We start from the raw sequence: 13,865 nt of genomic DNA, 5'->3' as shown, positions 1-13,865 counted from the left end.
CCTGACCCGTGCCCCCCTCGTAGTTGTGTGGCCACTTCCAGGGCCTCGGGCCCCAGGCTTCCTCCTCCCAGCGCCCTGGGGCTTGGTGGGTGCTGTGGGCACTTGCCCTCACCCGCCCAGGGCCTCCCAGCTGCTGCCTGCTGAGCCACCTGGCGAGGGGCGGCATGAGCCCCAAGGTGCAGGTCTGGAGGCCGAGTGACCCGCCCGAGGCGCCCCTGCTGCCCGGGCCGGCCAGGGGCCCGCACCCTTCGGCCGGCGAGGCTGTGCTGCCATCGGCCTGGACCGTGGGCCTGGACGGCGGCCTGGACAGGGGTGGGATCCGGGACCACACCAGACCCTCTGGCGGCTAGTGACCCACTTGCCCGGGGAGGGGGGGGGTGGCTGTAGCAGAGCGGCAGACACACTGGCCACCCTCTCGGGGGCTCTTGGGGACCCGGGCGAGCTTGGAGCCCCGTTGAGGGGCTTCTGGTAACATCAGAGCCTTCGGGACCCAAAATAGAGCACGTTCCGGGGCCTCCCGAAATAACAGGGTCACGTGACTCTCGGGAGGCCGGGCTGGAGTCCGCCTGCCCAGGCAGCTCTGCCTCGCCCGCCCGGGCCCTGCCGACTGCTGGGGCGTTTGTTTTGGTGAACTCCAGAGGGGGCTCTGTGTGTTGACGGGGACGCGTCGGGGTGAGAGAAGCAGCTCTCAGATGTGGCCGGACTGTGGCCGTGGCCTTGCCGGCCTGCATCCTTCCCTGGGGCTGGCTGTCGGCCTGGGCCCCGAGTGCAGCCCCGTCCCCCTCTGCCAGGACGTGGGTGGGACCAGCCGGGGCCCCCAGGATGGGCCGGCGCCCTGAGCCAGGGCGAGGCAGCTCCACCAGCTCTTCCGGCTGCGCCTGTCCTTCAGGGCCTGTGGGAGGCGGCACCTCCTCCAGGAAGCCCTCTGCCTGCTCCGCCCGGGCACCCACCCCACCCCCTCTGGCTCGGGGGGGGGGGGCAGTTTCGGTTGGTGGTCTTCATTTCCTCTCCTGGGGAAGGAGGCCTGGGGGCGGGTGGTTGTGGAATTACTGTGCGGGCACAGGCTGGTGCCCTGCGGCGGCCCCCTGCCGTGGGCAGGCTGGGCGTGCAGGCCTGGGGCTGCGGCACCAGGAGGGGCCCCCGGGGGAGTGCGGTGGGACGGACTTGAGCTAAAAGAAGGGGGCCTGGGGGTGGCGGTGGGGGGATGCCGCCCAGAGCACTGGGAGCTGCCTGCAGGGTCTCAGGTGCGTGGCTGTGTGGGCCCTTTCCACGGAGGGTGCGGCAGGGCCGAGGCCCGAGTGCCAGCGACCGTCCTCCAGGGTGAGGGGTCCTTCCTGTGGCGCCCGCAGCGGCAGTGCAGCGGCCCGGCTCGGAGGACAGAGCAGAGCCCGCCCGCTGCCTCGGGCCAGGGCTCCGCCAGCCGGGACCTGCCCTCCCCTTCTCCGCTGCCCTCCCTTCTCCGCGCTCCCCGTGTGGCGCTCACAGCCGCCTCCCCGGCCAGGCCTCGAGGTGGCCCATTAGCTGTTCTATTTCCATGGGAACTGGCCACTGGTGAGGCCAGGGATGGGCAGGGTGCTGCAGCCTGGCTGTCTGCACTGTGGGGCTGGCATCTGTTTGGGGATCACCTTCCAGACCTTTGCCCCGATGTTTGTTAAGCGGGTCAGTTTCAGGGATGCTGGGGAGGGGTGGAGAGAGGGCGTCCCTGCACCCCCCGCCCCCGCCTTCCCTGCTTCCAGCATTCAACCCTAACTTTTCCCCTCCCCTCCTCCTACCCCTCCCGTGCAGGCCCCTGTGTCACTTGCTCCCCCCACCCGCTCTCTCTGGAAGGATGTGGCCATCCCTTGGGGGGACCCCAGGAGCTGTACCTTCCTGGGGGGCTGTGCCCTGGTGCTGGCCAGGCCACCAGGGTACTTCCCTCTGTCCTTGCTGCTGTGTGTGTGGCCTGCCCGTCCGCCGCCCGGCCGCCCTGTCCATCTGTAAAGTGGCCGCACGTCTGGGCTCTTCCCGGGCCCCGGGCAGCCGCGGGTTCACCGAGGGGCCGGGCTCCCGCTGCTCCTGCCTGGGCCGGGGCGGGGCGGGGCGGCCGGGTCTGAGTGTTGGGCCAAAACAGAACCCCGAAGCAGGGATGATGGCGGGTGCCCTGGCGTGTGCGCGGCAGCTTCGGGGACAGGGTCCCCCGGCACGGACTCTCCCCGAGGCCCACAGGAGGCAGGTGGGACCGGGGACCCGCGGGCACACCCGCCCGAGCCTGGTGCGCCGCTCTGAGCCGCGTGCCCGGCGCCTCCCGGACGGGAAATTGCGCCCTGGAGTGACAGAGCGGGTGTCTGGCTCAGCAGCCAAACGGCGTGAAATGGAGCAGAAAGCAGCTGCGTGACACTGGCCCGGCCGTGCAGGGAGCGTGGGGTGCGCACACGCGTGCAGGGCCTGGGTGTGCGGCTCACACGTGCTCACACTCTCCCGCTCAGCCCCCTGCCGCAGCTCCGTCCGGCACTGTTTGTTGTGTGCCCCTGAGACCCGTGTCCCTGTGTCTGTGTGTCCCTGTGACCCTATGTCCCTGTGTCTGTGTGTCCCTGTGTCTGTGTGTTCCTGTGACCCGTGTCCTGTGTCTGTGTGTCCCTGTGACCCTATGTCCCTGTGACTGTGTGTCCTGTGTCTGTGTGTTCCTGTGACCCGTGTCCTGTGTCTGTGTGTCCCTGTGACCCTATGTCCCTGTGTCTGTGTGTCCCTGTGACCCTATGTCCCTGTGTCTGTGTGTCCCTGTGACTGTGTGTCCTGTGTCTGTGTGTTCCTGTGACCGTGTGTCCCTGTGACCCTATGTCCCTGTGTCCGTGTGTCCCTGTGACTGTGTGTCCCTGTGACCCTATGTCCCTGTGTCTGTGTGTCCCTGTGACTGTGTGTCCTGTGTCTGTGTGTCCCTGTGTCTGTGTGTTCCTGTGACCCTATGTCCCTGTGTCTGTGTGTCCCTGTGACTGTGTGTCCTGTGTCTGTGTGTCCCTGTGTCTGTGTGTTCCTGTGACCCTATGTCCCTGTGTCCGTGTGTCCCTGTGACTGTGTGTCCCTGTGACCCTATGTCCCTGTGTCTGTGTGTCCCTGTGACTGTGTGTCCTGTGTCTGTGTGTCCCTGTGACTGTGTGTCCCTGTGACCCTATGTCCCTGTGTCTGTGTGTCCCTGTGACTGTGTGGTCCCTGTGTCTGTGTGTTCCTGTGACCCGTGTCCTGTGTCTGTGTGTCCCTGACCCGGTATCCTGTGACTCTGTGTCCCTATGACCCCATGACCCTGTGTCTATGGTTCCTACGACCCCACGTCCTGTGACTCTGTGTCCCTGTGACTGTGTGTCCGTGTCTGTGTGCCCTGTGCGAGGTGGCTGCTCGGGCCTGAGTCCCTGTGGAGATGTGGACGGATCTCCCCGGCTCCTGCCGGTCCCGTGTTCCTGTCACCCAGTTCCGGGCCGGCGCTGCCCCGTGGAGGCGCGGAGGCCCGCCCACCGGCACCTGCGTGCGCCTGGGACTGGATTTCCAGGACCTCGTGGAGGCTCCCGCGCTGTGCCCCTGAGCAGGTGGGGAAACGGAGCCCTCCGGCGCCCGTCCTGGCCTCTGCGCTGGGGCCGGGCCGGGTCCCTGGGCGGCTCCCTGCCTTTCTTCGCACATTGAGCTCCCCGTCTGGGGCCCTGAGTGCCCGCTGCTCCCCAGCCTGCCGACCCTCAGTAGCACCCCCGAAGCTCCCGCCCATGGGCCCGGGCCCTGGCTGGGTCCCTGGGGTCTGCTTTGCTCTGTGGAGCATTGAGGGGGGAAGGCTCACTGTCTGTTCTGCCCGCTCCACCCCGTGAAAGCGTCTGGGGCCTGAGACCCTCAGACCTCGTCCGGGGTCGTTGGGGTGGGGCAGGCGGGGGCTGTTGACGGGCTGGGGAGCCGCGGGCTGGGAAGCACCTCACTCCCCCCCCAGGTGGAACTGTCTGGAAGCAAATTCCCGAGGGACCTGGTAGTGGAGGGGGTTGGCCAAGGATGGTCACACGGGTCCCTAAGGCAGGGTGGGGCCTTGGTTATACTGTGGTCTCCGCCCAACACATGTGCACACATGTGCACACGAATACCCACACACCAGCGTGAACACACACACAGCGCACACACATGCATTCACACATGATCACAAACACACGAGTACACAGGCACACATGTACACACAGGATCACAAATGTGAACATACAGATGTGTGTACATGCACACACACAAAACATACAGACATGCTTACACACGTGCACACCTGACCACAAATGTGAACACACACACAGAGGCACGTATGGGCACACACACACGGGCACACATGTCCACACATGCCCACGCCCAGCCTTTGTAGCAGATCCTAGCTGTCTCGACAGCTTCGTCTTCAGCAGGAGCCAGGTTTGCCGCTGGGTCACGCCACACGGCGCCCCGGCCCGCCTGCCGGTGCTGGCCCGCTCCTGCGTCCCCGGGACAGTGTGCGGGTGGAGGCGTGGGGGAGGCTTCCCGTTGGAGCGGTTCTGGTGCTGGTTCTGGTGCTGCTGGTGCTGGTTCGGGCTCGGGAGGCAGAGTTGTAACAGGTGGGGTGGGGGGCTCCCCGTGGCAGGGGCGGCGGAGACAAAGGCCAGAGGCCGCGGTGGCTGCGGCGGGAGAGGTGACGACGTGTGAGAGGAGGCGCGAGAGACACCTGGAGCGGACGGGGCCCTGGGGCCGGGGCAGGCGTGTGGGGTCCGGGCCGCGGTGCTGAGGGCTTAGCCGTGTTCCTGGTTGGAATTAGGCCTCCAGCTCTGGGCAGAGGGTGGGCTGGAGGCGGGCAGGGCTGGAAGGAGCAGGGTCCCAGGAGGCTTGGAGCCTGACATGGCAGGTACCCTGAGTGGCCTGTTCCCCCTTCTGCTGGGCTGGGAGACTCCGCGTGGCTCCCTGGGCTGGGGATCTCCGCCTTCCCTGAGCAGGAGTCGGGGAGCACCCCCACCCCCAGCCCTGGCTCTCGCCCAGCCCCTGCGCCCCATGGTGATGGGGTGTCCCGGGGCCCTGCACTAGCGCGGCAGTGAGGGGCCTGCGCCTGGAAGGACACGTAGGCCAGGCCCTGCACATGCTGGGAGGACAGGCTGTCCTCGGGGCCAGGCAGGTGGGGACTGACCTTGGGGCGGGGGGATGGGACCCTGGGGGCCCTTGGGGGACCAAACCACTCAGGCCTCGCTGGGTGGCGTGTCCTCAGAGCCCGGCTGGCCCTTGGCTGGAGTTCCTGAGCCGGGTGGCCCGAGCTTCGTGAGCCGAGGCCAGGCACGCATGGGGGGGCCCTCACGCGCTCCTGGCCGCCCGGAGCCTGGCCTTGGCCTGCCCACCTCTGGGCTCGCTTGATCAGCTGTGGTCTCCAGCCGTGCCTCAGTCTCCCTGACGGTGCCCGGGCCCGGGGCTGGTGGTGACGGGCCTCGGGAGTGTCTGGCCGCGTCCTGATCTGGCGCCGGCAGCGCCGAGGGGCGGGGGAGAGCGAGTTGGGCCTGGGCCAGGCCGTGTGTAAGCCCCGGTGCGCGTGGATCAACCCCGCGGAGTTCAAAGCCGCCCGTGTGGGCTCCGCTGTAATGAGGTTACTGATTCAACAGGCTTCCTGGTCCTGCCGCCCAGACGGGGAGGCTGGGCGCCCCGGGGAGGGATCTAAGTGTCTGTAATTGACCAATTTGGCTTAAGAGTCCGCACTGGCCCCAGGCAGGGGTCAGGCGGTGACAGGCCCAGGTGGTCGCCGTGGCTGCGCTGGGCTCCCCTGGACGGCCGCCGGGCCCTGAGTCTCCGTCCGGGACCCTGCCGCCCGCCCCTCTCGCCTGCGCGCGGGACCCGTCGGAAGCCTGGCTCTCCCGGCAGGGCCAGCGCTGGCCGCCATCGTCCGTGCGCGGGGGGAGGGCCGGGTGCCGGCACGCTGTGGGCCTGGGCAGGGCCGCTGCGCCGTCAGACCTGCTGGCCCCTGGCCATTTCCGCGTGGGCCGGGCGTGCTGCTCGTGGGGACACACGGGGGTGAGCTGACGGCACACGGAGGGCGCGGGCCGGCCTGGGAGAGCGGCTGTGTGGTTAGGGTGGGCTCAGGACGTGCCAGCCGCCCTCCCCGTCTTCTCGTTTCCGAGGCGTCCCGAGGGCAGGGCCGGCCGGGGCGCCCGGGAACGGAGACCCCACGACTGAGGGTCCAGCCCCGCTCCAGCAAGGCCACCTTCCGGGGCCTGGCCCCTGCCCTGCGGCTGCTGGCCCCTCAGCGGCGGGGCTGCGTGGACCGCGCTGTCAGGCAGGTGGAGGGGGCCTGGCCCCGGCTGAGCCGCCTGTGCTCAGCTCTCCGACAGGCCACAGGCGTTTCGGGGACGAGGCCTTCAGACAGGAAGTTGAGTGATGTGTGCCAGAGGCCCTTGCTGGGGGGGACCTGCAGTGCCGGCTCGGGGCCGAGCCGCGATGGGTGTTCTCGAGACAGTCGGCACCTACCATGGACCCCGAGACCCAGTTTCCAGAGTGGCTTTGGGGTGCCCTCCTCGGAGGCTGTCGCTGCTGCTTTTGGGAGTGGTTTGTGCCTTTGAGCTGGGAGGTCCCTGGGCCCCTGGGCCCCGCCCTGTTCCCGTGGGCAGACAGTCACCCTCTCCCAAGCGGGGGTGCCGCCTGGGGCTGGCGCGGGTGGCCCAGGCCTGCCCTCCGACCAGCTTGCTGCGGGCATGTCCCTTCTCCTCTCTGGGCCTCAGTTTCCCCAGGCCCTCTGGCTGCCAGAGCGTCTGCCTTTCCCTCCCGGTACCCTGGCCGTGTTCCCACGAACTGGTGGCTGGCCAGGATGGCAGAGTTGGGGGCCAGTTCCTCAGGAAATGGCTCTGTTCCCACCTCTGTTGAGGGCGCAGGGCCTGGGCTGGGGGGCGAGGGAGCCCCGGGCTCTGAGTTGGCTGGTCACGCCAGCTGGGCCTGATTCCGGTTTGAACTAAGAGGGTTATGGGGAGACCCTTGGGGGGTGAGCAGCGTGTGATGGGGAAATAGCGAACCTCACTTACTGGGTCCTCATGTTGGCCTCTGACCTCACAAGCTAGAACTCTCCATGCCCCCCTGCCCCCAAGGGGAGGCCAGGCCTCCGCTCAGTGCCACACCAAGCACCACGCAGTCTCCTCCCTGGCTTTCCTGTGTTTGAAACGCGGTGGGAACAGGCTGCCCTGTGTGCTGAGTGGCTGCCGGCTCCGCGTTGGGGGCCGGCGGATTTCACCTGCCTGGGCCTCCGTTGCCTCACCTGTAAAGTGCCTGGGAAGTCAGGGAGGCTTCAAGGAGGAGGTGGTGTTGCAGATGGGTTTTGAGGGATGAATAGGAGTTTGCTGGGTGGACTGTCGAAAGGGAATCAGGCAGAGAGAATGGGTGGACCCTTTCCAGGGAGTTACGGCCCCACCGAGGGGGTGGGGAGGGGATGCCCATGTGGCCATGGGTCGGGGTCCCTCCTGGGGGATTTCAGGAGGATCCCCTCTCCGGGCCAGGCTCCGCCCCTTGCCGGCCGGGCCACAGGCCTGTGCTGGTGAGCAGCCATGTGAGCGTGGGGGTGTGGTCAGCTGGTCCGGGAATCATTAACCGTGGGAGGAGGTGGGGCTGGGAGTGGGCCTGGCGGGACCTGGAGCCCCCTGAGTCGGTCCCCTGCTTCCTGGGCCCGGGAACGTCCTGGCCTGGAGCCTGACCCCCGCTGGCCCCCCGCGCGATGTGACCCGGCTCGGATCCCCGGCGCCTGGGGTGAGTGCCATTGTCAGGGCCCTCCTCCCGTCTGTCCGCACACCCCGCGGTGCCCCCTGCCCGCTCCGTGGGCAGCTGCAGGCGTCACTTGCCCAGGAGTGTCCCGTGTGCGCTGGTCTGTCCGGGGGCCGCTCCCCTCTCCGCCGGCATCCAGGAAAACAGCTCTGATGGGGGGCAGAGTCCAGGGAGGTGTGCAGCGCCCCGCCCCGCCGGCTCCTGGACTTTCTGCCCAGGATCAAGGTCGAAGGCCTGGGAGGTGGGGCGTTAGGCACTGGGTGCCTGGCCAGTCTGGGCTCAGCCGCGGTGAGGGGCCACGCTGGAGGCAGGGCAGCACGGGCCGTGGCCTTCCTGGGCCAGCTGGGGGGAGGGGCGGGGGGAGCAGGGCCTTCCCTCTTCCGCTTCCTCTCCCTGGCACAGGGCAGGGCAGCAGCCCACCTTCCCCTGAGGCCGGGGCCCCAGGGACCTCCCCCCTCTGAGGCTGGGGCCACAGGGACCTCCCCCCTCTGAGACCGGGACCCCAGAGACCTCCCCCCTCTGAGGCTGGGACCCCAGAGACCCCCCCCCCTCTGAGGCCGGGACCCCAGAGACCTCCCCCCTCTGAGACTGGAGCCCCAGAGACCTCCCCCCTCTGAGGCTGGGACCCCAGGGACCTCCCCCCTCTGAGGCCGGGGCTCCACACACCTCCCCCACAAGAGGCCGAGCCCCCAGGTGCTGGGCGAGGGGCGCACGCTCAGGGCCTGCCTGTCCCCCTCGGTTTGCCTGGTGAACTTGGTGACTTCCTCACCATTAGCTGGGCTTCCTCGTGTGTAAAACGGAAGGAAGGATGCTGGGTCGAGGTCGAGGTGGGGAGGCCTTGCTGCTGGGGGAGGACCCTGGGGGCGTTGCTCATGGGCGAGGGGCCCGGGACCTCAGCCCCTGCTCATCGATGGGGTTGGCTCCGAGGCCTCGTTGGCCAAACCCACAGTGCCAGGCGCTGCACCAGCCCCGTGAAATGTTTGTTGAATGAATTCACGTTCCCTGCAGATTCCCCCTGCAGCCTCCGTCTCAGAAGTGTCGTGGGGGTGAGCCCATCCCTTGCTGGGGGTCCTGCTGCGTGCCTAGCTGGTGCCGATTTCTGGGACGCTGGGCTGGGGCCTGCCCTAGGGGACCCCGGGCCAGTGCTCGATGCTGGGGGTCCTGGGAGCCCTCAGGGAGCCTGCAGTCGGGCTGTGATTGTGTGTGCTCCTGTCCACGGTGAGCCCCCACCCTCGGCCCTGCTTGCTTTAGGCGCACCTGCCACCCGCCGCTGGGCAGACCCTGGCTGGGACTCAGTGCCCTCAGCCATAGTGACTGTTTCCTTCCAAATGACCTCGTTTCCTTCCTCTGCTGCCAGGCGCACGCTGTTGGGTGGTGGGTGGGGAATCAAGGCTTGGCCGAAATTTCAGAGCACACCTCCTGTCTGCTCGCTGTCCATCATCCATTCATTTGTCCGTCCGTCTGTCCGTCCGTCCGTCCATCCATCCATCCATTCGTCCATCTGTCCATCCATCCTTCCATCCATCCGTCCATCTACCGTCTGTCCATCCGTCCATCCATCCATCCATCCATCCATCCATTCGTCCATCCGTCCATCCATCCTTCCATCCATCCTTCCATCCATCCGTCCATCTACCGTCTGTCCGTCCGTCCGTCCATCCATCCATCCATCCATCCATCCATCCATCCATCTGTCCATCCATCCATCCATTCGTCCATCCGTCCATCCATCCATCCATCCATCCATCCTTCTATCCATCCGTCCATCTACCGTCTGTCCATCCGTCCATCCATTCATCCATCTGCCCGCCCGTCCGTCCATCCATCCGTCCGTTCGTCCGTCCATCCGTCCATCCGTCCCTCTGACGAGCTGTCTGTCCACAGATGCCTGGCTCCTGCTGGCCGCTGGGGAGGCAGAGCTGAGTGAGGCCCAGCCTCCCAAGGGGTGAGCGGTGCTTGGGGTCAAGACAGTGTGTCGCCTTGGGTCAGACTTAAAACTCTGCTGGGCCTCAGCTTTCTTGTCTGTAAAGTGGGCTGGTCACGTCCGGGCAGGCCGCTCAGCGAGTGTGCAGCTGAGCGTGACTAGTGTGATGTCATTTCTGCCCCTGCCTCCACGCGTGTCTGGGAGGAGACGGTGTGAGGGGTGTGGTGAAGGGGTGACTTCAGCTTGCCCTGTGTTCGGTGGTTGGGTCCTCTGGATTGGGTCATGAAGGATGCATAGGAGTTCTCCCGGGAGCTGCGTGTGGTGTGGGAGGCTCTGGGCAGAGCTCCGTGAGGCTGCCTGTGCAGCGGGGGCGGAGCCAGGAGGGAAGGAGAGTGAGGAGACGGCCTAGCCCTCTGGCTGGGGGTGCGGGGGGCGCAGGTGGTCAGCAGCCGGAGCGTCCTGGGCTGGGAGGGTGGCGTGGCCTGGGCTGGGGAGGAGGCTCTGCTGTGTGCGAAGTGGGGGCCGGAGGGCGGCGGGAGGGGCCCCAGGGCCTTTGGCCTGAGCACCGGGGAAGACTGCGCACCTCTTACCAAGTGAGGCGGACGGGAGCGCGTGGGTGTGGGGTGGTCAGGACGTGGGTGTGGGGCGGTCAGGACGTGGGTGTGGGTGCTCTCTGGCCCCGGCAGAGGTCGGGTGGGCAGCCGGTGTGTGGGGCCGCGTTCGGGGGCGAGACCTGGCTGGGCTGTGCCGCCCCCAGGTGGCGGGAAAGCCTGGCGACGGGGTGAGGCCCTGCAGGGCTGGTCCCAGGGGCCGTGGCGGCGGCCGGTGCCAACCCCGTGCGGGCCCCTTCCGGCTGTCGGGGAGGCAGGACCCACCCCAGCGTCCCCGTCACTTCTCGGTCTTGGTGGCGGGGCCGCCGGCCTTGCTCCCGCTGCTGGGAGTCTGTGCCCGCCGAGCAGCAGCCAGCGGCAGCACGGGGCACCCCAGGCCTGCCCTGAGGGGCGTGGGCCTCGTCTCCCTGCGGTGTGGGTGGTGCCCTCGGCCCCAGCCCAGGCTCTGTGCCCTTGGGCCATCTGTTGGGAGTGAGTGTGGCGGGGAGCCGCAGGGGGGCCATGTTCCAGATCACGGGGCTGGGGCCCCTCGCCCGGCACCCGTGTGCCACTCCAGGAGGCCAGCTCGGACACGCGGGAAGCGGAAGCCCGTCCTGGGCCCTTGCCACCGGGACCCGGCAGCTGGGCTGGTCGGCCTGGTCGGCCTGGTCGGGTGCCCGTTCAGGGCCCCCCACAGCCCAGCGCCGGGGGTTCCAGGAGACGCCGACTCCGTGTGAGCAGGGCCTGGCGCCGGCGCTGCGGGCGGGCCCCTGCACTGCGGCTTCGTCTGGGCCTCCGTCCTTGGCCGGGAAGGGTGGGCACCTGTGCGGGCACAGCCTGGCCTGGCACCGGCCAGCACTGGGCATGCGATCCCTGCCGACTTATTTCTGGCTCCCACAGCTGGCGTGCCCGGCGTTTATAAAAGGAACACGCGTGGTGCGCCGGGGCCGCCTGGTGTCGGGCGTGACCTGGCCCTCGCGCTGCAGGACCGGCCCCAGCCCAGGTGGCGTCCTGGTCCCTCTGACCGGCTGGTGCCGCCCCTCTCGCAGTCCCAGGGTCACGGGCGGGTCACAGCCCCACGTGTCGCTGCTGGCCTCGTTGGTGGGAGAGGCGCGCTCCCCGGCGTCTGCCCAGCTGCACGGGAGCCTGGGTGCGGGCGGCCTCCCTGCTGCGGACGAGATTGGGTCTCCTGCGCCGGCCGCAGGGCCACTGGTGACCGCTGGTGGCGTGGGGCGGGGGGCTCTCGGCCCCGCGGGCCCTGGATGGGTGATAAGCTGTGGGGCCTGTTATCTGAGGGGCAGCCAGTGCCCCCCACTGCAGCCCTGCACTGCGCCCAGCCTCTGCCCGCCCAGCCCTGAGAGTGGGGGCAGGGCTGGCAGGTCACAGCCAAGGAGCAGGCAGGCCCCCTGCGCACCTGGGTGTCTCGGGGGCCGCCAGGGCGGGGCGACCCCTGTAGGGCGCTGGGGACGGCCCGGCCTCCCTCCCTGGCTACCCCGCGCCCTCTCGGTGGCTGACCACCCCCCACCCCGTTTCTGAGGACAGGGAGAGGACGTTGTCTCCACCTGGCCGGCTGACTGCACTTGGTGCTTGTCGGCCAGCGCTGGCCGGACCCGGGACTCGGAGCCAGGATCTGGGTCGTGGCCGTGTGCCCCGTTGGGTGGGCTCTGGCGCTCCTGACCGTGGGCTTGGTCCCCAGGACCCGGAGGCCGAGGAGCCAGGCCTGCCCTCTTACCTTACACTCCCACCCTTGGGGACACCCACCTCGGGCCCTCTGGCCAGCTCTGAGGGTCTGTGCTCCCCAGACCCTCCTGGGGGACTCAGAGTCAGAACCATGTCGGCGAGGGACCAGGCAGGGCCACTCCTGTGGCCGGGATCCAGAGCGAGAGCGAGAGAGAAAGAGAGAGAGAGAGAGGGAGAGAGGGAGTCCGAGTGAGCCGTGCCCTGGCCCTGCTGGCCCTCCCTTGCCCTCGGGCTGGGGTGTCTCAGCTCCGGGATCAGATGTCTTTCTCCTGTGGAGTTCTGCACCTTCAGAGCCTGAGCCAGAGCCAGCGTCAGTCATGCACACTTTAGCGCGAGCAAGCCCAGTGCCACCCCTGGAGGCCCAGCGGGAAGCAGAGGAAGGAGGCTTCCTGCGATTGTGTGGACGAGGAAATGGAGGTCTGAGCTGCCCGGCCAGCGGGTGAGCGGCCAGCCGGGCTCCTCTTGCTCTCGGACGTCCCGCCTTGGCCGCGTGAGCGGGCCCGTGGGGAGGGAGGCTGCTGGAGGGGCCCTGGCAGGGAGGCGTGTGGCAGGCCCAGGGTGGGCGCCCCTGCCGTGGCAGTGCCCGGAGGTGGGTCTGCACCCCTGTCGCTGAGGACGGAGCCCACGCACAGGGAGGGGGCTCAGCGCAGCTCCTTGCCCGAGGCCACCGGCTGGCGATGGCACAGCTGGGATTCGAACCTGTTTCTCGGATTCCTCTTTCGCTGCCTGGCCTGGGCCCTGGGTGTGAGGGTGCAGGCCTGGTGGCAGCTAGAGGGCGGTGGTGGTGGGGGGCACGCATCGTCTCGGGGGGCTGGAGCTGAGCCTGCCCCGCGGGGCCGGGAGGTGCCTAGTTTCCTACAGGAACAGCCAGGGTGGCTGGAGCAATTTTATTTTTATTTCCTATTTTTACTTCCCTGTTGGTTCTTTTTAGTAACAGTGGGTTAGATAGGCCCCGCCCTCCAGTCTCCGCCGGGCTTCCTGGCCCGGCCCTGGGCCCCTGGAGAAGGCGAGTGTGTGACCCCGGGTGGGGAGGACCCGCAGCGTGGCTTGCACACACCTGTGACGGGGAGCTCCCTCCCCCCGGGTGGTTCTGGGGGGCAGCCCTTTCTCACCCCCTGGGACCAGACCTGGGGAGCTGGTGGTGGCAGTGGGCGCGCCCTGGTGCGTGACTCAGTTTCCTCACACTCTTCCCCTGGTTCTCGGCGGGAGGGTTAGGTGTGGGGTGGCTGTGCTAGAGGAGGAAGGGTGACCGGGGTGGGTGTGTGCGCTGGGTGGGCCGGCGACGTGCAGGTAAATAAAGACGCGGTGTTCCCGCCTGAGACATGGCTGAGCGGGGTGTGGCGAGGGCAGGGCTGGGCCCGACCTTTTTCGAACCGTGCCCACCGGGGGTCCTGGCCTGGCCGCGGCGCCATGCTGTGGGGTCAGTCAGAGCGCCCGGGGGCTGTTGGCATGTCTGGCCAGCTGGGTCTTCCTGGGGCGGGTGCTGCTGGCCGGGGGGGGATGCGAAGACCTCGGCTGGAGGGGCGTCTCCCCTGGGCGCGTGGCCCTGCCGTGGGTGAGGGGACCCTCGTGGGCACCGGGGGGCCTTGTCCTGGCATGTGGTGGGTGGGGCCTGAGCTGTGCGGTCAGCTGGGGCAAGTGCTGGGCCCACGGCGGTGCCCAGGCTGGGGTGCCGTGCCAGCCTGCGCCCGCTACTCTCCCTGTGCGGTGAGGACTGGGCTCAGAGGCCAAGCACATCCTGGGACCACACAGCTGGTGGGTGTGGGCGCGGTGCCACACCCCCTCCCTGTGCTCCCCGGGCACAGAGCGGGCACCGCTGCCAAGTCCCATAGGTGGCTGGGGCTCGGCCCTGCGGGGCCCCCGATGCCTGGCAC

General features: G+C 68.4%; 2 protein-coding genes across 2 annotated transcripts in view; both read left to right on the top strand.

The window, feature by feature from the left end:
- Window positions 1-13,865, top strand: part of RXRA (retinoid X receptor alpha) — an 80,143-nt gene that overhangs the window by 2,072 nt on the left and 64,206 nt on the right. The gene's annotated exons all lie outside the window — the stretch shown is intronic.
- On the top strand, window positions 10,350-12,308 carry LOC307110724 (uncharacterized protein). Its single transcript, XM_079790031.1, has 2 exons — window positions 10,350-11,894; window positions 11,970-12,308. The coding sequence occupies exon 1, from the start codon at window positions 10,774-10,776 to the stop codon at window positions 11,785-11,787; it is 1,014 nt and encodes a 337-aa protein (XP_079646157.1). The 5' UTR covers window positions 10,350-10,773; the 3' UTR covers window positions 11,788-11,894; window positions 11,970-12,308.

The sequence above is a fragment of the Cnephaeus nilssonii genome (assembly GCF_951640355.1).
Source record: "Cnephaeus nilssonii genome assembly, chromosome: 14".
In the NCBI taxonomy this organism is placed as follows: domain Eukaryota; kingdom Metazoa; phylum Chordata; class Mammalia; order Chiroptera; family Vespertilionidae; genus Cnephaeus; species Cnephaeus nilssonii.
The sequence above is the reverse complement of the archived record's forward strand: the minus strand, read 5'-3'. Positions and strand labels throughout refer to the sequence as shown.